This window comes from Rhinatrema bivittatum, chromosome 19, assembly GCF_901001135.1.
Source record: "Rhinatrema bivittatum chromosome 19, aRhiBiv1.1, whole genome shotgun sequence".
Lineage (NCBI taxonomy): Eukaryota > Metazoa > Chordata > Amphibia > Gymnophiona > Rhinatrematidae > Rhinatrema > Rhinatrema bivittatum.
The window spans coordinates 40,147,795-40,174,210 of record NC_042633.1 but is presented as its reverse complement, the minus strand read 5'-3'; the positions used below and the strand labels follow the sequence as shown (position 1 = coordinate 40,174,210).

Here is a 26,416-nt window from a genome sequence, read left to right as displayed (position 1 = left end):
GGGGCTGAAAATAGCAGAGGAGACTCCTGAGAAATGCAGAGAGCGCAGGGGCTGAAAATACCAGCGGAGAGTCCTAAGAAATGCAGAGAGACCAGGGGCTGAAAATAGCAGAGGAGAGTCCTGAGAAATGCAGAGAGCGCAGGGGCTGGAAATACCAGAGGAGACTCCTGAGAAATGCAGAGAGCGCAGGGCCTGGAAAAACCAGAGGAGACTCCTGAGAAATGCATAGAGCGCAGGGGCTGAAAATACCAGTGGAGAGTCCTAAGAAATGCAGAGAGACCAGGGGCTGAAAATAGCAGAGGAGAGTCCTGAGAAATGCAGAGAGTGCAGGGGCTGAAAATACCAGTGGAGAGTCCTGAGAAATGCAGAGAGCGCAGGGGCTGAAAATACCAGCGGAGAGTCCTAAGAAATGCAGAGAGACCAGGGGCTGAAAATACCAGAGGAGACTCCTGAGAAATGCAGAGAGCGCAGGGGCTGGAAATACCAGAGGAGACTCCTGAGAAATGCAGCGAGCGCAGGGCCTGGAAATACCAGAGGAGACTCCTGAGAAATGCAGAGAGCGCAGGGGCTGAAAATACCAGCGGAGAGTCCTAAGAAATGCAGAGAGACCAGGGGCTGAAAATAGCAGAGGAGAGTCCTGAGAAATGCAGAGAGCGCAGGGGTTGAAAATACCAGAGGAGACTCCTGAGAAATGCAGAGAGCACAGGGGCTGGAAATACCAGAGGAGACTCCTGAGAAATGCAGAGAGCGCAGGGCCTGGAAATACCAGAGGAGACTCCTGAGAAATGCAGAGAGCGCAGGGGCTGAAAATACCAGCGGAGAGTCCTAAGAAATGCAGAGAGACCAGGGGCTGAAAATACCAGTGGAGAGTCCTGAGAAATGCAGAGAGCGCAGAGGGCTGAAAATACCAGCGGAGAGTCCTAAGAAATGCAGAGAGACCAGGGGCTGAAAATAGCAGAGGAGAGTCCTGAGAAATGCAGAGAGCGCAGGGGCTGAAAATACAAGTGGAGAGTCCTGAGAAATGCAGAGAGCGCAGGGGCTGAAAATACCAGAGGAGACTCCTGAGAAATGCAGAGAGTACAGTGGCTGAAAATACCAGAGGAAACTCCTGAGAAATACGGAGAGCGCAGGGGCTGGAAATACCAGAGGAGACTCCTGAGAAATGCAGAGAGCGCAGGGGCTGGGAATACCAGAGGAGACTCCTGAGAAATGCAGAGAGAGCGCAGGGGATGGAAATACCAGATGAGACTCCTGAGAAACGCAAAGAGCGCAGGGGCTGGAAATACCAGAGGAGACTCCTAAGAAATGCAGAGAGCCCGGGGGCTGAAAATACCAGAGGAGACTCCTGAGAAATGCAGAGAGCGCAGGGGCTGAAATACCAGAGACTCCTGAGAAATGCAGAGAGCACAGGGGCTGAAAATACCAGAGGAGACTCCTGAGAAATGCAGAGAGCGCAGGGGATGAAAATACCAGAGGAGACTCCTGAAAAACGCAGAGAGCGCAGGGGCTGAAAATACCAGAGGAGACTCCTGAGAAATGCAGAGAGCGCAAGGGCTGAAAATACCAGAGGAGATTCCTGAGAAATGCAGAGAGCGCAAGGGCTGAAAATACCAGAGGAGACTCCTGAGAAATGCAGAGAGCGCAGGGGCTGGAAATAGCAGAGGAGACCCCTGAGAAATGCAGAGAGCGCAGGAGCTGAAAATACCAGAGGAGACTCCTGAGAAATGCAGAGAGCGCAGGGGCTGGAAATACCAGAGGAGACTCCTGAGAAATGCAGAGAGCGCAGGGGCTGGAAATAGCAGAGGAGACCCCTGAGAAATGCAGAGAGCGCAGGAGCTGAAAATACCAGAGGAGACTCCTGAGAAATGCAGAGGGCAGGGGCTGAAAATACCACAGGAGACTCCTGAGAAATGCAGAGTGCACAGGGGCTGAAAATACCAGAGGAGACTCCTGAGAAATGCAGAGAGAGCGCAGGGGCTGAAAATACCAGAGGAGACTCCTGAGAAAAGCAGAGAGCGCAGGGGCTGAATAGTGCTCCTTTATCCACTTAACAATCAGACGATGCAATACAGACCTGCATCTGAACTGGATGCACTTTTTTGTTTTTAAACGCCTGCACGACCACCTCCCTCGCCCGACCCTGGCAGATCTATAAAACACAGGCAACGCGGAAACGCCAGAGCCCCCCCCGCGCCTGCCCGCCAGCGCCCCGCGCGGGTGCCCGTCCCGCCTTCTCAGGGGTGCCCTGCAAAACCCCCCCAGGATCCTGAAAGCGCTGCTCCCGCGCCCGTCCTGCGGTGCATGGGCAGCGCCGCGCCACCTCCGGAATACGCCCCGGCGCCGAGCCCGGCAGGGGGAGCGCAGGTTCCGCACCCACCTGACAGACCTGGCCAGCCTGTGCCTCTTGATGTCTTCCTCGCTGAAAGAGAAGTGCATGACCGCACCTGCCCGGCCGTGAGCCTTCTGTCTGACCAGCCCAGGGGAGACCCGTCTGGAAGGCATGGAAGATCCCCAGCCGTCCCCGCAGCTCTCATAAAAAATAATAATAATAATAATAATAATACTAGTAACGCAGAGGAAAGGGCTCTGCCACCAACTCCTCAGCCCTCCGGAGCTCTCCACACAAGACTCCTGCAGGCACCTTCCTCTCCCCCTGGAAGAGTCTGGCTCCCCCCCCCCCCCCCCGTGCCTCCCTCTCTCTCAGGAGGTGCGGCGGGCAGGCAGCAGCTCCTGGCACCGGATCCTGGCCGGGAGCTGGGGCCGGCACTACGCATGCAAAGCTCTCAGGAAGTGGCCTGTCTGTCTGTCTGTCTGCGGGAGGAGCAGAGGCAGGGGGGGAGGGGGGAGGGGGGAGGAGGTTCACAGGTTGTCCTGAGGACCCGGGCGGACAGCTCCCTTCCCCTCAAAAAAAAACTTTCCTTCTGCGCGGGGCAGGTCTCGTCGCCCCCTCTCCTGGAGATTCGCCTTAAAGCCCCTGCACGCTCTGCTCTGGCTCAGACTTACGATACTTTCACTTCACCCCTGTGAGAAGCAGCTCCGTGACCTCAGGGTGAGTCACTTTATCCCCCTGTGCCTCAGCTCTAATCCCCGGCTCTGTCACTGACTCTCTGTGTGTGACCTCAGGGGGAGTCACTTTATCCCCCTGTGCCTCAGCTCTAATCCCCGGCTCTGTCCCTGACTCTCTGTGTGTGACCTCAGGGTGAGTCACTTTATCCCCCATTGCCTCAGCTCTAATCCCCGGCTCTGTCACTGACTCTCTGTGTGTGACCTCAGGGGGAGTCACTTTATCCCCCTGTGCCTCAGCTCTAATCCCCAGCTCTGTCACTGACTCTCTGTGTGTGACCTCAGGGGGAGTCACTTTATCCCCCTGTGCCTCAGCTCTAATCCCTGGCTCTGTCACTGACTCTCTGTGTGTGACCTCAGGGGAGTCACTTTATCCCCCTGTGCCTCAGGTCTAATCCCCGGCTCTGTCACTGACTCTCTGTGTGTGACCTCAGGGGGAGTCACTTTATCCCCCTGTGCCTCAGCTCTAATCCCCGGCTCTGTCCCTGACTCTCTGTGTGTGACCTCAGGGTGAGTCACTTTATCCCCCATTGCCTCAGCTCTAATCCCCAGCTCTGTCACTGACTCTCTGTGTGTGACCTCAGGGGGAGTCACTTTATCCCCCTGTGCCTCAGCTCTAATCCCTGGCTCTGTCACTGACTCTCTGTGTGTGACCTCAGGGGAGTCACTTTATCCCCCTGTGCCTCAGGTCTAATCCCCGGCTCTGTCACTGACTCTCTGTGTGTGACATCAGGGGGAGTCACTTTATCCCCCTGTGCCTCAGCTCTAATCCCTGGCTGTCACTGACTCTCTGTGTGTGACCTCAGGGTGAGTCACTTTATCCCCCTGTGCCTCAGCTCTAATCCCCGGCTCTGTCACTGACTTTCTCTGCGTGAACCCTGACCGCCTCCCTGCCTTCAGCCTCTCCTTGGACGAGAATTAGGCTGCGAAAGGGAAACTAGGGAGTTTTTCTTCTGGGCTTTGGAGCTTCCGCAGAAGATAAACAAAGTTTGAACTGCGGATCCTGAACGTTTGGGAGCTCCAGGCCGGGTCTTCCCCGTCACTCTCCCGCACGCTCTGCCTTTCCGAGGCCGGGAATACCAGGACAGGACAGGACAGGACAAGGAAGGAGGGAGGGGGGGAGAAGAGACTCTGCAGCTGTCACATCAGTAACTGCAGACGGCCCTAGCTGGGCCCAGAATCTGCAAACACAGGGTGAGGGTGAGGGAGAGGGCGAGCGGGGGGAAGGCGAGGGCCAGAGGCAGAGGCAGAGGCAGGGAGAGACAGGGAGAAGTGCAGGGAGAGCTAAATGGGGGAGAATATTAAAGGAAGAACATTGAAAATCAAGGAAACGTAGACAGAGCGAGCGAGAGAGGGAGAGAGAGAGAGAGAGAGAGTGGAGAGAGAGGGAGAGAGAGAGTGGAGAGAAGGAGAGAGAGCGAGAGGGAGCGAGAGAGTGGAGAGAGAGGGAGAGAGGGAGAGAGAGCGAGAGAGTGGAGAGGGAGAGAGAGGGAGAGAGCGGGAGAGAGCCGTGTGCGCACTCCCAGGTTCACGGGGCAGCAGGAGCAAGAGAGCCTTCCCACCCCTGGCACGGGGCAGCCACCTCTGGGGTGCTCTGCTGGACAAAGGCGCGGGAGGAGCAGAGGGCGGAGGGCTGGGATCCCCCACACAGGTCTTCCCTCGTCACCGGGATTAAGCCTTAGAAGGGTCAAGACAGCCGAAGAGAGGAAAGATGCAGCACACTGAGCCTCACGACCTGCAGACAGAAAGGGAAGGAACCGCGGGACGGGCAAAAACAGAACAAGCTCAACACGAGGGCAGTACACACACTCCCCACAGGAGGGAGATAGACACACACAGCCTCCTGTGTGTGTCTATCTCCCTCCTGTGGGGAGTGTGTGTACTGCCCTCCTGAGTATGTGTGTGTGTGTGAGAGAGAGAATGTGAATGTGGACAGAGTGTGTATGTAAGAGAGTGTGTGAGTGTGGAGTGTGTATGTAAGAGAGAGTGTGTGAGTGTGGAGAGAGTGTGTATGTAAGAGAGAGTGTATGTGACTGTGGAGACAGAGTATGTGAGTATGGAGAGAGCGTGTGTGAGTGTGGAGAGAGTGTGTATGTAAGAGAGAGTGTGTGAGTGTAGAGAGCGTGTGTGAGTGTGGAGAGAGTGTGTATGTAAGAGTGTGTGAGTGTGGAGAGAGTGTGAATGTAAGAGAGAGTGTGTGAGTGTGGAGAATGTGTATGTAAGAGAGAGTATGTGAGTGTGGAGAGAGAGTGTGTGTATGTAAGAGAGAGTGTGTGAGTGTAGAGAGTGTGTGAGTGTGGAGAGAGAGTGTGTGAGTGTGGAGAGAGAGTGTGTGAGTGTGGAGAGAGTGTGTATGTAAGAGAGAGTGTGTGAGTGTACTTTTGTCCTGTATTGCCACATCATTCTTCCTGTTTCTTTCCCTCCTTTCCCTCCTCCTCTCTCTGCTTGCTTTTCTGCTGCTCCTCCTCTACCTGCAGACTCTCTCCCTCCCCTCCCCACCTCAGCTTTGCCACCAGCTCTTCTGTTCCTCTCCCTCCTCACAGACCCATCTCAAGTTTGTCTCTCTCCCCCTTCCCCAAGTACTCGTCACTGTCAAGGAGATGGGGGGGGGGGGTAGAAGCACACCTGACAGATGCCCTCCCCCAGTCCCCCTCCCGACCCCGCTGACAGGGCAGATAATTTCCGGAGAACCCTGGGTCCCTCTCCCAGCCCGCAGGATCATCCCGAGCTGAGGAGGAGTCAGGGACCTGTCAGGCCGGCGCAATATCACGCACAGCAGCGGCCAGTGCACGGCTCAACGCCCATCCCTACCCCCCAATGCACGCATGTGCACACCTACCCTCAGCCCAGGACAGCACAGGCAGCGGCAGTGCAAGCTACACACACACACACTCAGCCCAGGACAGCACAGGCAGCGGCAGCACAAGCTACACACACACACACACACTCACCCTCAGCCCAGGACAGCACAGGCAGCGGCAGCACAAGCTACACACACACACACACACACACTCACCCTCAGCCCAGGACAGCACAGGCAGCGGCAGCGCAAGCTACACACACACACACACACACACACTCAGCCCAGGCAGCGACAGTGCAAGCTACACACACACACACACAGCCCAGGACAGCACAGGCAGCGGCAGTGCAAGCTACACACACACACACTCACCCTCAGCCCAGGACAGCACAGGCAGCGGCAGCACAAGCTACACACACACACACACTCACCCTCAGCCCAGGACAGCACAGGCAGCGGCAGCACAAGCTACACACACACACACACTCACTCAGCCCAGGCAGCGACAGTGAAAGCTACACACACACACACACACACTCAGCCCAGGACAGCACAGGCAGCGGCAGTGCAAGCTACACACACACACACACACACACACACACACACTCACTCAGCCCAGGCAGCGACAGTGCAAGCTACACACACACACACACACACACACACTCAGCCCAGGACAGCACAGGCAGCGGCAGCGCAAGCTACACACACACACTCACCCTCAGCCCAGGACAGCACAGGCAGCGGCAGCACAAGCTACACACACACACACACACACACACACACACACTCACTCAGCCCAGGCAGCGACAGTGCAAGCTACACACACACACACACACACACACACACTCAGCCCAGGACAGCACAGGCAGCGGCAGCGCAAGCTACACACACACACTCACCCTCAGCCCAGGACAGCACAGGCAACGGCAGCACAAGCTACACACACACACACTCAGCCCAGGACAGCACAGGCGGCAGCATCGCAAGCTACACACACACACACACTCACTCAGCCCAGGCAGCGACAGTGCAAGCTACACACACACACACACACACACACACACACTCAGCCCAGGACAGCACAGGCAGCGGCAGTGCAAGCTACACACACACACACACACACACACACTCACTCAGCCCAGGCAGCGACAGTGCAAGCTACACACACACACACACACACACACTCAGCCCAGGACAGCACAGGCAGCGGTAGCGCAAGCTTCTCACACACACACACTCAGCCCAGGACAGCACAGGCAGCAGCAGCGCAAGCTACACACACACACTCACCCTCAGCCCAGGAGAGCACAGGCAGCAGCAACACAAGCTACACACACACACACTCACCCTCAGCCCAGGACAGCACAGGCAGCAGCAACACAAGCTACACACACACACACTCAGCCCAGGACAGCACAGGCAGCAGCAGCGCAAGCTTCTCACACACACACACACTCAGCCCAGGACAGCACAGGCAGCGGTAGCACAAGCTCCTTACACACACACACTCAGCCCAGGACAGCACAGGCAGCGGTAGCGCAAGCTTCTCACACACACACACTCACCCGCAGCCCAGGACAGCACAGGCAGCGGCAGCGCAAGCTACACACACACACTCACCCTCAGCCCAGGACAGCACAGGCAGCAGCAGCACAAGCTACACACACACACTCACCCGCAGCCCAGGACAGCACAGGCAGCAGCAGCACAAGCTACACACACACACACACACACACACACACACTCACTCAGCCCAGGACAGCACAGGCAGCGACAGTGCAAGCTACACACACACACACACACACACACACACACACACACACACACACACACAGCCCAGGACAGGGACGGGACAGCACAGGCAGTGCAAGCTACACACACCCCCACCCCATGACAGGGATGGGAGGCACAATTGTAATGAGTTAGGAGGAGAGAACTGCTCGGAGGCCAACACTGAGCCTCTTCCTACACGGGACCCCCCCCCCCTCCCCTGCAGCTGACCCCCGACTGCCCCCTCGGTCTTCTGGGGTGACTGCGGAAGGGGCTGGGTGACATCGCCCCCCAGGGAGGAGAGGGGGCGGCAGCGGCCAGGGCTGCCTTTTGCCTGCTTGTTTTATTTTTGCGCTGAGAGTATTTTGGGTTTTATCTGCCGGTTTTGTGTTTATCTGGCGGCATCGCGAGGGTAATTTTGTAAGCCCACGCGCCTCCAGGGACCCCCCTTCGTCTAGGCGGGGGCTGCGCCGTTGGCTTCTCGGCGCGGGTCGAACGCTGTTTCCGGGGGAGGGGGGGCGGCGGTGGTGGATTTCTCCCTCCCCCGCAGCTTTCGCATCCCCGTCCTCTCCGGGAGAGGCCGTAAACCAAGAAACAAAAACAAAAATAAAAACAGCCGAAAGCTCGGATGGCCCCTGCGAGATTATTCCCAGATCTCCTGGGGCTTAGACGCGGAAAAGAAAGGAGGAATTTTTTTGGGGGGGGGAGGGGCCTGCGGTTCGGATGCCCCGCCCTTCTTGGGAGACTCCAGCTCCGGGTTCTTCCGCTGACCACTCTCCCCTCCCCCCCTCCCCCGGGGAGCGCCCACCTGCTCTGAACCGGGGGGGTTCGGCGCGCTAAAATGCGGCGACGGTCCTCGTGGCGACGGTCCGAGCGCCCCAGCCAGAACCAGAGGCGGGGCAGCTTGTCCATCTGCCTCCTCAGGATGTCGGCCAGACGCTCCCTGCCCGACTCGCTGCTGGTGCCGCTGGTGCCACTGGTGCCACTGGTGCCGCTGGTGCCGCTGGTGCCGCTGGTCCCGCTGGTGGTGCCGCTGGCGGTGCCGCTGGTGCGCTTCATCCTTTCCTGCGCGGCGCGGACATCACAGAGCCCTGCCCCCCCCCCCCCCACCACACACCCGCCCCGGAGGTCACCCGGGCGACCGCGTTCCGGCCAGACAATGAGAGCCGATGTCACAACCGTCCCCCGTGACGCCGCCGGGCAGCTGCCGGCAGGACCCTCTCTCTCTCTCTCCAAGAAGGAGCTCGCGGAGACGAGAGAGAGAGAGCGAGAGAGAGGCGGGGGGCGGGGGGTCGGAAGGGGCGCGGGGCCCACGGACGCCGAACCGCAGGGCGGCCCTGTTAACACGGAACCGCGGGGCAAACACGCCGCGGCGAGCGGCACAGAGAACCCGCGGAGCGCGCGCCTGCGCCACAGAGAGCGCTGGGGGTGACCTTAATTCTGAAGTTATCTCAGAAAAAAAGAAAAAGCCAGGGAAGACCTCCAGACCTCCATCAGGAGAGCAGCTGTCTCTGCGGGGGGGGGGGGGGGGGGGGGGGGAGCCCGGCTCCTAGGACAGGCCCTGATGGTCACAGGAGCCAGGAGACCAGGAACTGCAGAGAGCGCAGGGGCTGGAAATACCAGAGGAGACTCCTGAGAAATGCAGAGAGAGCGCAGGGGCTGGAAATACCAGAGGAGACTCCTGAGAAACGCAGAGAGCGCAGGGGCAGGAAATACCAGAGGAGACTCCTGAGAAATGCAGAGAGAGCGCAGGGGCTGGAAATACCAGAGGAGACTCCTGAGAAACAGAGAGAGCGCAGGGGCTGGAAATACCAGAGGAGACTCCTGAGAAATGCAGAGAGCGCAGGGGCTGGAAATACCAGAGGAGACTCCTGAGAAATGCAGAGAGCGCAGGGGCTGGAAATACCAGAGGAGACTCCTGAGAAACGCAGAGAGCGCAGGGGCTGGAAATACCAGAGGAGACTCCTGAGAAATGCAGAGAGCGCAGGGGCTGGAAATACCAGAGGAGACTCCTGAGAAACGCAGAGAGCGCAGGGGCTGAAAATACCAGAGGAGACTCCTGAGAAACGCAGAGAGCGCAGGGGCTGGAAAGACCAGAGGAGACTCTGAGAAACGCAGAGAGGCAGGGGCTGGAAATACCAGAGGAGACTCCTGAGAAACGCAGAGAGCGCAGGGGCTGGAAATACCAGAGGAGACTCTTCAGAAATGCAGAGAGTGCAGGGGCTGAAAATACCAGAGGAGACTCCTGAGAAACGCAGAGAGCGCAGGGGCTGAAAATACCAGAGGAGACTCCTGAGAAACGCAGAGAGTGCAGGGGCTGAAAATACCAGAGGAGACTCCTGAGAAACGCAGAGAGCGCAGGGGCTGAAAATACCAGAGGAGACTCCTGAGAAACTGCAGAGAGCGCAGGGGCTGAAAATACCAGAGGAGACTCCTGAGAAACGCAGAGAGCGCGGGGACTGGAAATACCAGAGGAGAGTCCTGAGAAACGCAGAGAGCGCAGGGGCTGGAAATACCAGAGGAGACTCCTGAGAAACGCAGAGAGCGCAGGGGCTGGAAATACCAGAGGAGACTCCTGAGAAACGCAGAGAGCGCAGGGGCTGGAAATACCAGAGGAGACTCCTGAGAAACGCAGAGAGCGCAGGGGCTGGAAATACCAGAGGAGACTCCTGAGAAACGCAGAGAGCGCAGGGGCTGGAAATACCAGAGGAGACTCCTGAGAAACGCAGAGAGCGCAGGGGCTGGAAATACCAGAGGAGACTCCTGAGAAACGCAGAGAGCGCAGGGGCTGGAAATACCAGAGGAGACTCCTGAGAAACGCAGAGAGCGCAGGGGCTGGAAATACCAGAGGAGACTCCTGAGAAACGCAGAGAGCGCAGGGGCTGGAAATACCAGAGGAGACTCCTGAGAAACGCAGAGAGCGCAGGGGCTGGAAATACCAGAGGAGACTCTTCAGAAATGCAGAGAGTGCAGGGGCTGAAAATACCAGAGGAGACTCCTGAGAAATGCAGAGAGCGCAGGAGCTGAAAATACCAGAGGAGACTCTTGAGAAATGCAGAGAGTGCAGGGGCTGAAAATACCAGAGGAGACTCTTGAGAAATGCAGAGAGCGCAGGAGCTGAAAATACCAGAGGAGACTCCTGAGAAATGCAGAGAGCGCAGGGCTGAAATACCAGAGGAGACTCCTGAGAAATGCAGAGAGCGCAGGGGCTGGAAATACCAGAGGAGACTCCTGAGAAACGCAGAGAGCGCAGGGGCTGAAAATACCAGAGGAGACTCCTGAGAAACGCAGAGAGCGCAGGGGCTGGAAATACCAGAAGAGACTCTTGAGAAATGCAGAGAGCGCAGGGGCTGGAAATACTAGAGGAGACTCCTGAGAAATGCAGAGAGCGCAGGGGTTGGAAATACCAGAGGAGACTCCTGAGAAACGCAGAGAACGCAAGGACTGGAAATACCGGAGGAGACTCCTGAGACATGCAGAGAGTGCAGGGGCTGGAAATACCAGAGGAGACTCAGTCCTTAAGCAAAAAAAAAAAACAACCAGCCCTTATTCTTAATGACCTCCTCCTTGATGAGGACCAGGACATCTGTGCAGTAACAGAAATTTGGCTTAAGGAACCTGACTCTGTACATCTTAACCGGCTCCCCACCAACATCTAGAACGTTTTCTCCATCCGGAGGCCCAAAAAAAAGGCGGAGGAATTCTACCAGCCGCAAAAAAACAAAACAAAACAAAACAGGAACTCAATATAATAGTCCAATCCATCACCTCTCCACCCAAACCTGAAATTGGCTTCTTTAAATCCTCCTCTCTGCAAATCTGTTTAATATACTCCGCCCCCCCCCCCCAGGAATACTGGACAGTAACCCCTCCTCCTTTATTGAATACATAGCCAAAAACATAACCATAGACACCCCAGCCATCATTCACCACGAACCCCACCTCATGCGTCACCCATTCTCGAAGCTCTGAAGGCCCATAGGCTCTAAACGGATCATCAACCTTCCAACACACAGAGCGGGTCGTTCCCTTCACCTAATTTTCACCAACTCCCATATACAAGCGGACCCCCCCCCCCCCCCCCCCCCCCCCCCCCCCCCGGTCAGACCACTACCTTACAAGAACCTCCTGTCCCACAAAGAAGCCCCCCCTACCCACTCTAACTCAAATAGCACCGTACGCTTCAGAAAAACACGTAGAAGGGACGACCTCATCTCGGCCCTCTCCAACAACTTAAGATCTGTCGAATGCAGATGCCGCCCTTTCATCCTGGCACAACCTCACAAATACTGTGGCCAATAATGTCTGCCCCTTGCCATCAAGACAAATGAAATCCCATTATAACACAGGAACTAAAAGACACGAAACACATGTGGGCATTGAGGGCATCCATGTATGGAAGCGGGTGCTGACGGCATCGGTGGCATGGCCACGGGCATCGACGGCATGGCCACGGACGTCGACGGTATCAATTGGATCAACTCGGGCACCAATGGCATCCATGGCATGCACGCCACGGACATGGCACCGACATGGGCACCGATGGAATCGATGTTGGCATGGATTGCATCGATGGAATTGACATTGGCATCGATGCCACCCACTTTGGCATTGATGCCACCCATGGAATTGGCATTTGCATCAATGCCACCCATGGAATTGACCTGGGCATAGTACTCACTGAGCGTCAAATAAACATAGAGGGAAATTTGTGCAGGGAAAAGATCCGAGCCCCACACTCCTCGCCCAATACAAATCCTCACTACATTGCTACAGAGAAAGGTTAAACAATGTCAAAAGGGACTTCTACGCCACCAAAATACACCAGTGTCGATTTAATCCACGAGCCCTCTTTGAATACATTGCCACGCTAGCTAAATCAGCACCCTACTGTTATACCGGACGAAGAAGCCAAAGCCAAATGCGAGGAACTCGCACTGTACTTTCAAGACAAAATCAATAAACTGCTAACACGCTTCCCCTCATCTTCCCTACCTACCCACACCGCTCAAAAAGCCCCCCTAGCCCATCCAAAAAAAAAAAAACCCTCACAGGCCTAAACTCCTTAGAAACCACCACTGCTCTAAAAATCGAATCAATACTTAAGAAAGTTAGACCATCCTCCCACCCCTCAGACACAATCCCCACAAAACATCTCCTCTCCATTCCCCAACATAATAGCCCAACCCATTGCCGACATCATTAATGCCTCCATCACCCTAGGCTCAGTACCCAACCCCCTTAAACAAGCAATAGTCAAGCCAATACTAAAAAAAACCCTAAGCTTGACCCCCACCGACCTGTCCAATTACCGCCCCATCTCAAAAAATTCTCGAAAAAACCAATCAATCAGCAACTCACTGATTACTTTGATGACCATCTACTTCTCTCTCAGTACGGTTTCCCCTCCTCCTATCCTTGATGGCCCATCTCATTAAAGGTCTAGATAAAGGACAAGTGTATATCCTAAGCCATCTTAGACATCTCTTCGGCCTTCGGCACCATCAGCCATAATATCCTCCCTTCAGCGCCTTAATGAAATTGGAATAACTGGAGTCGCCCACAGTTGGTTCAAATCCTATCAGCAACAGAAACTTCAAAGTCAAAATCAGAAACCATGAGTCCAAAGCAACTCCCCTTGACTGAGGTGTTCCGCAAAGTTCCTCCCTGTCATCTACCCTCTTCAACATCATTTACCTCCTACTGCTCTGTCACCTCCTATCTGATCTCAATCTTCCCCACTATATATATGCAGATGAGGTGCAAATACTTATTCCTGTAACTGACACCCTTCCTAAAGCCATTAACATCTGGGAATCCACTCTGCTCTCAATCAACAATCTCCTAACCAACATTCATCTTGCCCTTAACACTGCAAAAACTGAACTTATACTCATTTCACCACAAAGTTACCCTAATACCCTCCCCCTGGCACCACTCACTTTCACCCCCCAATTTCGTTCTCCCAACAGGTACGAGATCAACCTTAAGAAATCCCTCTATTCAACGTTGAAAGAGTGTTTCTTCAAAATAGACACCCTAAAAAAACTAAAACCCTTGCTCCATCCTTCTGACTTTTGCATGGTACTACAAAAAACTATGATTCGCCCATCTTAAAGGAGTGACACTGGCTGCCAATCGCATCCCGTATCCAATACAAGACCCTCTCCATCATACGTAAAGCTCTACACAACTCCAACATGAAATGGTTCAATGATTTGCGGCTATTCCACTCCTCCTCCTCTAGACCCACCAGAAACCAATACCTTGCCACCATAAACGTACAACCTTCCCCCAAACTCACCAAACCTTGCAACCTCAAAAGCACGCGCGCTCTCCATGGCCGGTCCCAGCCTTACGGAACGCAACGCCAGCAGATCTACGTCAGGAAGCAAATATTAAAGACGTGGCTGTTCACGCAGGCTTACACCTAAACCTACCCATCCCAGCCACCCAGCTTCCTCTACGGACCCTCCCCTTATGACGTTTATACTCTGTATACGTATACGATATTCTCTCATTGCTAAGCCGCATCATTTCTGTAACTATATAATCCATTAATGCTGGACCATGTAATTTCGTTTTAGTTATTTTGTAACTAATAGGTAACCTTCATTTTAGTTATTTTGTAATCAATATATATAGTTCTGCATGTATCCCCTGTTCTAGGTTTTGTATATTTTACTTTTCACGTTCTCCGTCAAGCGCCACCCAAGCGTAGTTTCACGTTTAATGTAAACAGAGGTGATACCAATAAAATATAGAATATTACACAAGGCCCTCACCATAATTCACAAAACCATTCATAATCAGCAACAACTAGACCTCCAGATTCCTCTCAAATTATACTCATCTGCTAGACCTATCAGAGAAGCATATAAAAGCACCCTGCAAACCACCCCCCCAACGAAATCCACTCGCCTATCATCCACCAAAGAACGAGCTTTTTCCACAGCCGGCCCAGCCATCTGGAACAAGATGCCCACAGACCTCAGACTAGAACCATGCCCTCTAACCTTCCGTAAAAAACTCAAGACATGGCTCTTCATCCAAGCCTTCTCCTAACCTACATATCCAGCAATTCTTCACCAGACCAGACACCGATTCCTAACCAAACACCCCTCCATGTTTAGGCATTATATTTATGCCTCTCTTCTTTATATTATTGCATTATCTAATTTATTCAGTTATGCTTACTATATCTCTGGCTAACCTAGCCCTCCATGTTAAAACCTCCTTGTTATATGTAACTTTCGCCTCTTGTTACATGGTTGACTATGTTATACCCCTTTGTTACATGTAAACCGATCTGATATGAATTTCTTTCATGAAGGTCGGTATATAAAAATGTTAAATAAATAAATAAAATAAATAAAATATCCCCAATGAACGTCGGTGTATGAGACCGTCAAATAAATAAATAAATAAATAAATTGCCAGAGGAGACTCCAGCGAAATGCACAGAGCGCAGGGGGGGGGGGGGGGCCGGAGAATCTGCCAGAAAAACCCGGACTCTTGCGGGACACGTGCGCCGAACGCACAACCCCGGACGTGAAGGGGAGCCAGGAGACCCTGCTTCCGTGCTGGGCGGAAAGCCACAATGAAGAGAGACCGGGAGAGTGCCCCTGTGGTTAGAGATCACGCGGCCGCACCAGTGGTACAGAACATTTTGCAATGCTTTCATTAAGTGGAACTGTATTTTTAAAAAAAAGTGTAAAGCTCCCAGCAGAGCACAAAATCCTGCAAAACCCAGCATGCATTCTCAGGTCTCCCTCGCAGGAGGCAGTGCATCAGCGAGAGGGATTTGTCACTTATTAAACGGATTGCAAGTTTGGTAAAGGAGTTTCCCCCCCCTAGCTGGGGAAATGCTGCCACCTACTGTCCACTGCCTCTTCCTACAACACAAGCAAGAAGGGTCCCGCCCCCCCCCCCTCCAGAGCTCGGAGGAGGGCGCCTTCGGCGGCTCCGTTACCGGGGGAACGCAGAAAAAAAAAACGCTTTGCGTCCCTCACCTGGGTAACAACTACATACAGTGCTCACCGAGACCGTATCATCATTTGCGAGACGCGAAAGTAAAAGTTAAAAAAAAAAAACAAAAAACCCCGCAGGCATCCAAGCACCGGGGCGCTCCGCAGATACCCCCCCCCCCCCGGGAGAAACGCCAGCAAGGGAAGAGACGTCTGCGTCCTCCTCGGCCGGGTAATGCACTTTCCAGACGCAGACACGGAGCAGGCGATGGCTGACCCTCGCCCCCCTCCCCAGGAACGAGGACCCGGCGGACCCGCCACCAGCGGACGCCCGATACCCGCCAGTCGTCGGCGATCACGCCCCCCCCCCCCCCCCCGCGGTACGGACACCCCCCCCCCCCCCGAACCCCCCGTCCCCTTGCTCCGGCCCGCCCGCGAACGAACGCCGCCTTACCCCTTCCTGGGGAGGATGTCGATGGGGCGGTGCACGGCGCGAGGCGAGCTGCTTCCGAGGAGGGGGATCCTGGCGAAGCCCCTGGGGGCGGACAGATGCAGGTTCCCGCCTCGGAGCGAGGAAGCCATGGGCGAGATCCGCCGCCCGCTATCTCATCCGTATCTTAACACGGCGAGAGCCTCTCCTCCCTCAGCTGCCGCTCCTCCCTCCTCTCCCCTCTCGCTCCTCATTAAATTTTTTTTTTTTGGGGGGGGGGGGTCTTCAGTATCTGTCTTCGCTGTGCCAAACCCCACTGAAGCCGCTCTCTTTCCCCTCCCCTGATCAATGGCCTTCCCAGCATCCTCACAGGAGCTTAATTGCCTCTCCTGGACCTAGGGCACTGACTCTGTGCTCTGCAGGTCGATGCTGGGCCTGGGGTAGGGAGGGAGGTTAATGAGGAAGAGGAAGGGTGAAGGCACGCATCATCTCTGCGGGAGCAAGGGGGTTTCATCACCGATGCTCACTCAGAGAGCAGGGATCCAGGGAGGGAGGCTGCAACAGCTCACGGAAGAGCGCAAAGGCTGTGAGGAGATAGTAACCCTGTCACCTCTAGGACTGGAGGGATCAGGGGATGGGAGCAGGGATACGGAGCCTGACACCTCTAGGACTGGAGGGATCAGGGGATGGGAGCAGGGATACGGAGCCTGACACCTCTAGGACTGGAGGGATCAGGGGATGGGAGCAGGGATACAGAGCCTGTCACCTCTAGGACTGGAGGGATCAGGGGATGGGAGCAGGGATACAGAGCCTGTCACCTCTAGGACTGGAAGGATCAGGGGATGGGAGCAGGGATACAGAGCTGTCACCTCTAGGACTGGAGGGATCAGGGGACGGGAGCAGGAATACAGAGTCTGTCACCTCTAGGACTGGAGGGATCAGGGGACGGGAGCAGGGATACAGAGCCTGTCACCTCTAGGACTGGAGGGATCAGGGGACGGGAGCAGGGACACAGAGCCTGTCACCTCTAGGACTGGAGGGATCAGGGGATGGGAGCAGGGACACAGAGCTGTCACCTCTAGGACTGGAGGGATCAGGGGATGGGAGCAGGGACACAGAGCTGTCACCTCTAGGACTGGAGGGATCAGGGGACGGGAGCAGGAATACAGAGTCTGTCACCTCTAGGACTGGAGGGATCAGGGGATGGGAGCAGGGATACAGAGCCTGTCACCTCTAGGACTGGAGGGATCAGGGGATGGGGGCAGGGATACAGAGTCTGTCACCTCTAGGACTGGAGGGATCAGGGGATGGGTGCAGGGATACAGAGCCTGTCACCTCTAGAACAGGAGGGATCAGGGGATGGGAGCAGGGATACAGAGCCTGGCACCTCTAGGACTGGAGGGATCAGGGGATGGGAGCAGGGATACAGAGCCTGTCACCTCTAGGACTGGAGGGATCAGGGGATGGGTGCAGGGATACAGAGCCTGTCACCTCTAGAACAGGAGGGATCAGGGGATGGGAGCAGGGATACAGAGCCTGGCACCTCTAGGACTGGAGGGATCAGGGGACGGGAGCAGGGATACAGAGCCCGTCACCTCTAGGACTGGAGGGATCAGGGGACGGGAGCAGGGATACAGAGCCTGTCACCTCTTGGACTGGAGGGATCAGGGGATGGGTGCAGGGATACAGAGCCTGGCACCTCTAGGACTGGAGGGATCAGGGGATGGGAGCAGGGATACAGAGCCTGTCACCTCTAGGACTGGAGGGATCAGGGGATGGGAGCAGGGATACAGAGCCTGTCACCTCTAGGACTGGAGGGATCAGGGGACGGGAGCAGGGATACAGAGCCTGTCACCTCTAGGACTGGAGGGATCAGGGGATGGGAGCAGGGATACAGAGCCTGGCACCTCTAGTACTGGATTGATCAGGGGACGGGAGCAGGGATACAGAGCCTGTCACCTCTTGGACTGGAGGGATCAGGGGATGGGAGCAGGGATACAGAGCCTGTCACCTCTAGGACTGGAGGGATCAGGGGACGGGAGCAGGGATACAGAGCCCAGGAAAATTCAGCATGCCCCCCAACCACTCGCCATTCTGGCTGGTTCTGGGATCTTGGGGGGGGGGGGTGGTGGTGATGGGGGGAGGTCATCCTGAACCAAGAATAAGGGTCGGGGGGGGGGGATGGGCCTCCTCCAACCCTCACCCCCAAGGAGGGGAAGCCACACGTAAGTAATTCTTTCCCAGCACCCGCACGCATGGATGCATGAGATGGCGTGTTTGGCTTCGTGCACACGCGTGCGCAAACGCACATCGTGCCTGCGTGTCATTTACCTTCTGCCTGCTCCAAGAAATCAGGGAATAAACCATTCCACGTCCTGTCCTTAACAACCAACTAACCGAATCTCTCAGAGGAGCAAGACGAAATCAGGCAACACGAACGGAGCGGAAAGATTTCGAGTACGTGCAGCGAATTAAAGCTCCCTACATCGGCGGATCGCACGTTTCCAACACACCGGGCAGCTGAAAGAAAGAAAAAACAAAATCGCTAAAGATTTGTTCGCCTTCTTCATCCCGAGTCTTACTCCTTTCCCAAAGAGAAATCAGTGTCATCTTTGTGAAGGAGACTGTGGCCAAGCTTCAACCAACATTATAAGCTAAGCACACGGTGCTGCTGCACTGATCGTAACCAGAAATACCGTCCCTCTCCCCACAACCGACTCAGTGCACGTATTTATTTCAAAGAAATTATATATCGCATGGCACCTGAAAATGTCTGGATCCAGAAGCGGCAGGGAATTAAATCCCCGGGTCTCGGCAGCCCTCCTGACCAATGCAACTCCCCCCCCTCCCCCACCACCACACTAATGCCCACGGGGCAAGCCCTCCAGAGGGGAAAGCGAGCAGGGCAGATGGTGCAGGACGCACCCCCCCCCGAAGGGACTGTGGCAACGCTCTTCCCCTTACCAGACTTGCACACATTTCGGCCTCCACTGCTGCTCCTGGACGCACCTGTTCGCCCTCATCCTTTTCACGTGGGTGGGGGAGGTGCAGGGGAAGAAGACGGGGGACTGCGGGTTCCTGCCCCGGTTGGGCTTGGGGCAGGAGCTGGGGGGCAGGGGAGAGGGGGGCAGGAAGGCATCGTCCTCTTGGCTGGGTAGAGAGTTCAGTTCGGGGATACTGGGCAGGCTCCACTTCTTCTCCTGGGTCATTGCACCCATCCGGTAGGCAGAGGGGGGAGAAGGGAAGAGGATCCTGGCCGACACCGGCGGTCTCTGCGCCCCTGAACGAGGGGACTTTCCAGGCGAAGGTCAGAGGGCTCGGAAAGGTCCTACGCTCTCCTGCTGTCCTGTGCCCAGTTACGGTCTCTCCCTGAGAGAGGAGGCATTTAAAAGTTTCACTGAAAGATGGACTGGGGGGGGGGGGGTGGAGGGCAGCAGGGGGGAAAGCTCAGTTATTCCGGTTCCTTTTTTATGGAAACATGGCCGGCCTGTGCCCTCGCCGTCTTCCTGGTTCACAGGCTTTTCAGTCTTGTCGGCAGCATCAGGTCCCCCTTTCGTTTGCCTTCGTTTCTGCTACTGAACGGAATGGCTCGACCCCCCCTCCGCCAGTCGCCATCTGCCCCAGTACCAGAGAGGGGGGCACGGCCGTCTGCCCCAGCCCGACTACGAAAGCCCGGCCGGGCGCTGCGGTGGGCGAAAGGGCACCCAAAATGCCGAGAGAGAGAGAGAGGGGGGGGCGGGAGAAGAGTGCGTCCTCCCCTCCCGGATGCTGCGGCAGGAGCTCGCCGGAAAGTTCAGCAGGCGGCAAGAAAAAAGGGAAGGAAGCGTCCCCGGCCGCGAAGGCTTTGCGAAGTCCGGCCCGTCGCCCCCTCCCCCCCCTCGGCGATCAAAACCACTGGCCGGCCAAAAAAAAAAAAAGTGCGAGACGCTAAAAGAAAGGAAAAACCCAAACACACGCAAACCGCCCCCCCTGCCCTCTCCGAAAAAGGGCGAAGTGGAACGTTTAAGGAAGGAGCTGGCGGCCGGGCAGGACTTTGCCCGGTGAGGTCAGGGTGAAGTGGGCCGCGTTGTACTCGGGGCTGGGCATGCACTGAAGTTTCTCCAGACTTCCTGCCCCCCCCCCCCAGTGCATCTCGGGTTATGGAAACCGCGCCCCGGGAGGGGGAGGGGGGGTACAGAACTGCACCGCCCTCGATGGGAGGAGGGGGAAGAGTTCAGTGCCAACGTGAGGCGACGGTGCCACGAGTTACCGGGGGGGGGGGGGGCTGACACGAAACGAATTGACAGGGAAAGGCTGTTTTGCTCTTGCAGACGGGACGGGGGGGGGGGGGGGCTGGGAGACGCCGTGAAAAACCCGCATGTGGTAGATTTAAAACGAACACCCCCGCTCCCTCCCCCGAGCTGTGGAATCTGCCGCCCCGGGACGTGGCGAAGGCAGAGAAATCAAGGTCCCCCCATCCCCCCGTCCCCTCTCCACGTCTGCCCAGCAGCCCCCACGTCGTCTGCGCTGCTCTGGCTCGGGAAGTCTCCCGCCTGTCACCCGAGCAAGCTTCACCCCCCCTCCTCCCCCCCCCCACCACTGCAAGGTATAAGGGAGACGGTGGTAAGGAGGTCACAGGCGCCCCCCGCAGGAATAAGCGGGGGGCGCAGGAGTAACTCCGGGGGGGGGGAAACGTTTCTCTCCATAGAAAGGGTGCCGGGTGCAGGGTGGCGGAGGAGGGAAACCCCCCCCGGGGCCGGGCACAGACCACCCCCAAGTTAAAGAGGAAACGCCTGGGTGGAGACCGAGCCTCTGCGGCGAGGGGTTTGAGGTTCACGAGTCCCGGGTTTGCTGCTCAGGGCACCAGGTCCTATCTCCGAGGGCGAGGGCGGTGCCGCTGCGGCTGCCGGGCGGGAAAAAACTGCTCGCCTTGCGCTCTCTCTCTCTCTCTGCCCGCGCTCAGGGGGACGTGACCTTATCTCTCGCTCTGCCCAGATCTAACCCCCTCCCCCGGTCAGGGGGCAACAGCATCGAAACCACCCCTGTTTGCCTTCCCTCCCCCGTCCCCAGCCTTCGCCACCTTAAGCATCGGCAACGCACGGTTTAAGATTTCTGCCGTGTTCCCCTTTCCTGCCAAGAGGGGCCAGGGAAAAAACTGTACCCGTCCGCGCCTTCCGGCTGCGGCCACCTGACCGCCCCTGCTCCTGCACGCACGCCGCCGCGCAAGCCTGCAAACGTCACCGCCAGGGACCGGAAAGTTTAATGTCACCGATACTTTAGAGCTTGCAATAAATTCCCCTCCAACGCCACACCCAGGGTGCGCATCACGCCCTGCGCAAATCGTGTCCCCTTATCCACGAAAAGGACGGAAACCCATCGCCAGCTCCGCTGCGCCAGGACCAACCAGGGAGCCAGCGCGGGGAAACGGGTGCTTTCCTGACGCGAGCCCCAGCCACCTCTCCCCGGGCGCGCGATCGAACATTCAAAACGAGGGCTCGCGCTGCCAAGCAGGCGCCGGGGACATATGCGCGCCCGGGAAAGGTCAGCTCTCGGCGGGGTTAGGCGAAGGGACCCTCGTTAACTGAGCCAACGTTTCCCTAACCCGACCGCCGGCACGTAAAAAGCAGCGCTTTCTTGCTTTTCTGTACACTTTTTCGGGCTGCTCTACGGCAGGCGTTCGTTCCTGTGCGTAAAACTTCGCGTTGCCGGGCGCACATTTTTTTTTTTTTAGATCTGGGGAGAATAGTTCATAGCTTCATCCACACGCATTTGCGTGTGACGGGGGCTATTAGTTTCACGGGAGCGGCGAGGGGGCGGGGCGTTGTGGACGCAGGTTTTGGACGCGCTGATCCCCTTGTGGCGTAAGGGGTTGCGGACGCCGCGTCCAAAACTTGCGTCCAGCCACGGGTTAAACAATGCTCTGGGGTGAGCGCACTTGCTCCGCGTCGGCCCCGTGGCGTGTATGCGTCTGACTCGGGCGCACAACATAAAACACACACACACATCACGCACAACGTACGCGCAGCCGTCAGGAACCGATGTACGCCCAAAAAAAAAACGTTCCCGCTGCCGGGGTGCAGCCACAGTTAACGAGCAGTAGCCCAGGGACATGCTAGCAACCCGAGACGCTCCCGTAATAACCCTCCAACCGCTGCAGGCACGATTGGCAGCTTCACGGGACGGCCCTCAGGTCAGTCACACGGGTGCCACTGGTCAGCTCTCCTACAGTCCTAGAGGAAGAGCAGACCCTGCACATTCAAACAGAGCAAGTCAGCAAGCTGGAAACAGACTGACACTGAACTGGAAAACAAGGAGGTGACAGGCTCTCTGTATCCCTGCACCCATCCCCTAATCCCTCCAGTCCTAGAGGTGACGGGCTCTGTATCCCTGCTCCCATCCCCTGATCCCTCCAGTCCTAGAGGTGACAGGCTCCGTAACCCTGCTCCCATCCCCTGCTCCCTCCAGTCCTAGAGGTGACAGGCTCTGTATCTGTGCTCCCATCCCCTGATCTCTCCAGTCCTAGAGGTGACAGGCTCTGTATCCCTGCTCCCGTCCCCTGATCTCTCCAGTCCTAGAGGTGACAGGCTCTGTATCCCTGCTCCCATCCCCTGCTCCCTCCAGTCCTAGAGGTGCCGGGCTCTGTATCCCTGCTCCCATCCCCTGATCCCTCCAGTCCTAGAGGTGACAGGCTCTGTATCCCTGCTCCCGTCCCCTGATCCCTCCAGTCCTAGAGGTGACAGGCTCTGTATCCCTGCTCCCATCCCCTGATCCCTCCAGTCCTAGAGGCGACAGGCTCTGTATCCCTGCTCCCGTCCCCTGCTCCCTCCAGTCCTAGAGGTGACAGGCTCTGTATCCCTGCTCCCATCCCCTGATCCCTCCAGTCCTAGAGGCGACAGGCTCTGTATCCCTGCTCCCGTCCCCTGCTCCCCTCCAGTCCTAGAGGTGACAGGCTCTGTATCCCTGCTCCCATCCCCTGAGTCCTCCAGTCCTAGAGGTGACGGGCTCTGTATCCCTGCTCCCATCCCCTGATCCCTCCAGTCCTAGAGGTGACAGGCTCCGTATCCCTGCTCCCGTCCCCTGCTCCCTCCAGTCCTAGAGGTGACAGGCTCTGTATCCCTGCTCCCATCCCCTGATCCCTCCAGTCCTAGAGGTGACAGGCTCTGTATCCCTGCTCCCGTCCCCTGCTCCCTCCAGTCCTAGAGGTGACGGGCTCTGTATCCCTGCTCCCATCCCCTGAGCCCTCCAGTCCTAGAGGTGACGGGCTCTGTATCCCTGCTCCCATCCCCTGAGCCCTCCAGTCCTAGAGGTGACGGGCTCTGTATCCCTGCTCCCATCCCCTGATCCCTCCAGTCCTAGAGGTGACAGGCTCTGTATCCCTGCACCCGTCCCCTGATCCCTCCAGTCCTAGAGGTGACAGGCTCTGTATCCCTGCTCCCGTCCCCTGATCCCTCCAGTCCTAGAGGTGACAGGCTCTGTATCCCTGCTCCCATCCCCTGATCCCTCCAGTCCTAGAGGTGACAGGCTCTGTATCCCTGCACCCGTCCCCTGATCCCTCCAGTCCTAGAGGTGACAGGCTCTGTATCCCTGCTCCCGTCCCCTGATCCCTCCAGTCCTAGAGGTGACAGGCTCTGTATCCCTGCCCCCGTCCCCTGATCCCTCCAGTCCTAGAGGTGACAGGCTCTGTATCCCTGCTCCCGTCCCCTGATCCCTCCAGTCCTAGAGGTGACAGGCTCTGTATCCCTGCTCCCGTCCCCTGATCCCTCCAGTCCTAGAGGTGACGGGCTCTGTATCCCTGCGCCCGTCCCCTGATCCCTCCAGTCCTAGAGGTGACAGGCTCTGTATCCCTGCACCCGTCCCCTGATCCCTCCAGTCCTAGAGGTAACAGACTCTGTATCCCTGCTCCCGTCCCCTGATCCCTCCAGTCCTAGAGGTGACAGGCTCTGTATCCCTGCACCCGTCCCCTGATCCCTCCAGTCCTAGAGGTGACAGACTCTGTATCCCTGCTCCCGTCCCCTGATCCCTCCAGTCCTAGAGGTGACGGGCTCTGTATCCCTGCGCCCGTCCCCTGATCCCTCCAGTCCTAGAGGTGACAGGCTCTGTATCCCTGCACCCATCTCCTGATCCCTCCAGTCCTAGAGGTGACAGGCTCTGCATCCCTGCTCCCGTCTCCTGATCCCTCCAGTCCTAGAGGTGACGGGCTCTGTATCCCTGCACCCGTCCCCTGATCCCTCCAGTCCTAGAGGTGACAGGTTCTGTATCCCTGCACCTATCCCCTGATCCCTCCAGTCCTAGAGGTGACAGGCTCTGTATCCCTGCTCCCATCCCCTGATCCCTCCAGTCCTAGAGATGACCGGTTCTGTATCCCTGCACCTATCCCCTGATCCCTCCAGTCCTAGAGGTGACAGGCTCTGTATCCCTGCTCCCATCCCCTGATCCCTCCAGTCCTAGAGGTGACAGGCTCTGTATCCCTGCTCCCATCCCCTGATCCCTCCAGTCCTAGAGGTGACAGGCTCTGTATCCCTGCTCCCGTCCCCTGATCCCTCCAGTCCTAGAGGTGACAGGCTCTGTATCCCTGCTCCCGTCCCCTGCTCCCTCCAGTCCTAGAGGTGACAGGCTCTGTATCCCTGCTCCCGTCCCCTGCTCCCTCCAGTCCTAGAGGTGACAGGCTCTGTATCCCTGCTCCCGTCCCCTGCTCCCTCCAGTCCTAGAGGTGACAGGCTCTGTATCCCTGCTCCCGTCCCCTGATCCCTCCAGTCCTAGAGGTGACAGGCTCTGTATCCCTGCTCCCGTCCCCTGATCCCTCCAGTCCTAGAGGTGACAGGCTCTGTATCCCTGCTCCCGTCCCCTGATCCCTCCAGTCCTAGAGGTGACAGGCTCTGTATCCCTGCTCCCGTCCCCTGATCCCTCCAGTCCTAGAGGTGACAGGCTCTGTATCCCTGCTCCCGTCCCCTGATCCCTCCAGTCCTAGAGGTGACAGGCTCTGTATCCCTGCTCCCGTCCCCTGATCCCTCCAGTCCTAGAGGTGACAGGCCATGTAATCTGCTCTTTTGATCTTAATCCGTGTTCTTCTTCCCTTACAGATACAATTAATCTCTTTTTTTTTTTTTTTTTGCTGAAGCTAATAGTTAGGAAACAGCTTTTGCCTGAAACAGCATAAAAGACCGCAAGCCGCGGGAGATGTCAGCGAAGCCTGTGCAGCCCAATTTCCAAGAATTATGGCCTGGCTTTAACTGGTGCGGAAACCTCGCTTTCCTCTGCTTTGAAGGGATAATGAAAATGTTTTTTAAAAACTAATAAAAAAAAACAAACCAGAGAGACAGGGAAGGAGAGAGAATCAGGCGGCAGCCAGGGAGGAGGTTTAAATATAATAAACCTTCATGCGTATTTTTCTACCCAGGACCCAGCAGTTCTGCCCCGGTTCTGCCCCGGATACGACCGATGGTTTAAGGATCCCTAACGATCCTGGATCCAGATTCGCTCCGCTTTCGTCCTAAAAGGTACAGGATGGTGAATCGCGCCCCCCACCCCCACCCCCCAAACGTGATGCCCCCTTCTCCTCTCCCACGTACAGGGCACCGTTAATCCGGGCCGAGACACCTCTCCCCCCTCCCCTCCCTCTCTCCACCTGTGGCAGCTGAGTACCAAGTTGAGCAGAATCGGCACCCGGGAGCCTCCTCATCCCATGCTCGAGTCAATCCTGCTTGGATTTAAGCCCCACCCCCCGGTCCCCGGGGGGGGGGGGGAGCCAAAGGCAAACCCAGGGGCTGCGCCGACACGAGTGTCGCAGGAAAGCCGAAACCAACTGCCTTCTCACGCCGACCGGGGGGTGGGAGACCGGCAAAATGCAGAGAGTGGGGAGCGTAAGCAAGAAAACAGAGCCAGGCAGTAAAAATGCAGCTCTGAACTCGCAGAATCGCGGGTGGAAGGGGGGGGGGGGGGGAGATGGCCAGCACTCGGAAACCTTGCTGCTAACCAACCCCGAAAAGAAACCAGAGCCCGCACACCCAGGGGAAGGCAGGGGGGTGGGAGATGGTGGCAGCGGTGGGATTCCGCAACTCGCCAGGCTAAATGCATCCCAGGTAGATTAAGCCAGGGAGGCGACCTTTGGGACCAGGCCTAGAACGGGCTGGGCCTTTTGTAAGCCTGGGATGCCTGTGGGATGTGGGTCGCACATTAAAAAGCTTCCGCTTGGAACAGTTGCCCCTCCCCCAGCCGGTCAGCAGAATGGTGGCTCGATGCCCATGCTTTCAAAAAAATCAAAAGCAGGCGTGTGAATCGCGTACCTGCCCCGTGAACGCCTCTGCAGTTTGTATAAACGTGCGCACCAGACTGAATCGCGCTGAATTTTACCTTCGCACAGAACTCCCGCCTGATGTTCAAAAGGCAGATTTTACGTGCATGCAC

At 56.8% G+C, this 26,416-nt stretch overlaps 1 protein-coding gene across 6 annotated transcripts in view; it reads right to left on the bottom strand.

Annotated features, from left to right (window-relative positions):
* PDE4A (phosphodiesterase 4A) overlaps positions 1–26,416 on the bottom strand; it is a 246,378-nt gene that overhangs the window by 49,999 nt on the left and 169,963 nt on the right. The window contains exons 1-2 of one of the 6 annotated variants that reach the window (XM_029585250.1): positions 18,998–19,104; positions 18,365–18,553 (exon numbers count right to left, since the gene is read on the bottom strand). The exons of 2 other annotated variants lie outside the window; for them this stretch is intronic. Coding sequence is in view for 3 of the 4 variants with exons in the window: in XM_029585246.1 (XP_029441106.1) it covers positions 18,998–19,251 (254 nt within the window). In the remaining variant the exon portion in view is untranslated. Of the gene's footprint in view, positions 1–2,377; positions 2,636–8,444; positions 8,711–18,364; positions 18,554–18,997; positions 19,820–26,416 lie in introns of those variants that run through there. 3 more of the 6 variants (XM_029585246.1, XM_029585247.1, XM_029585248.1) reach the window with 3 other exon arrangements.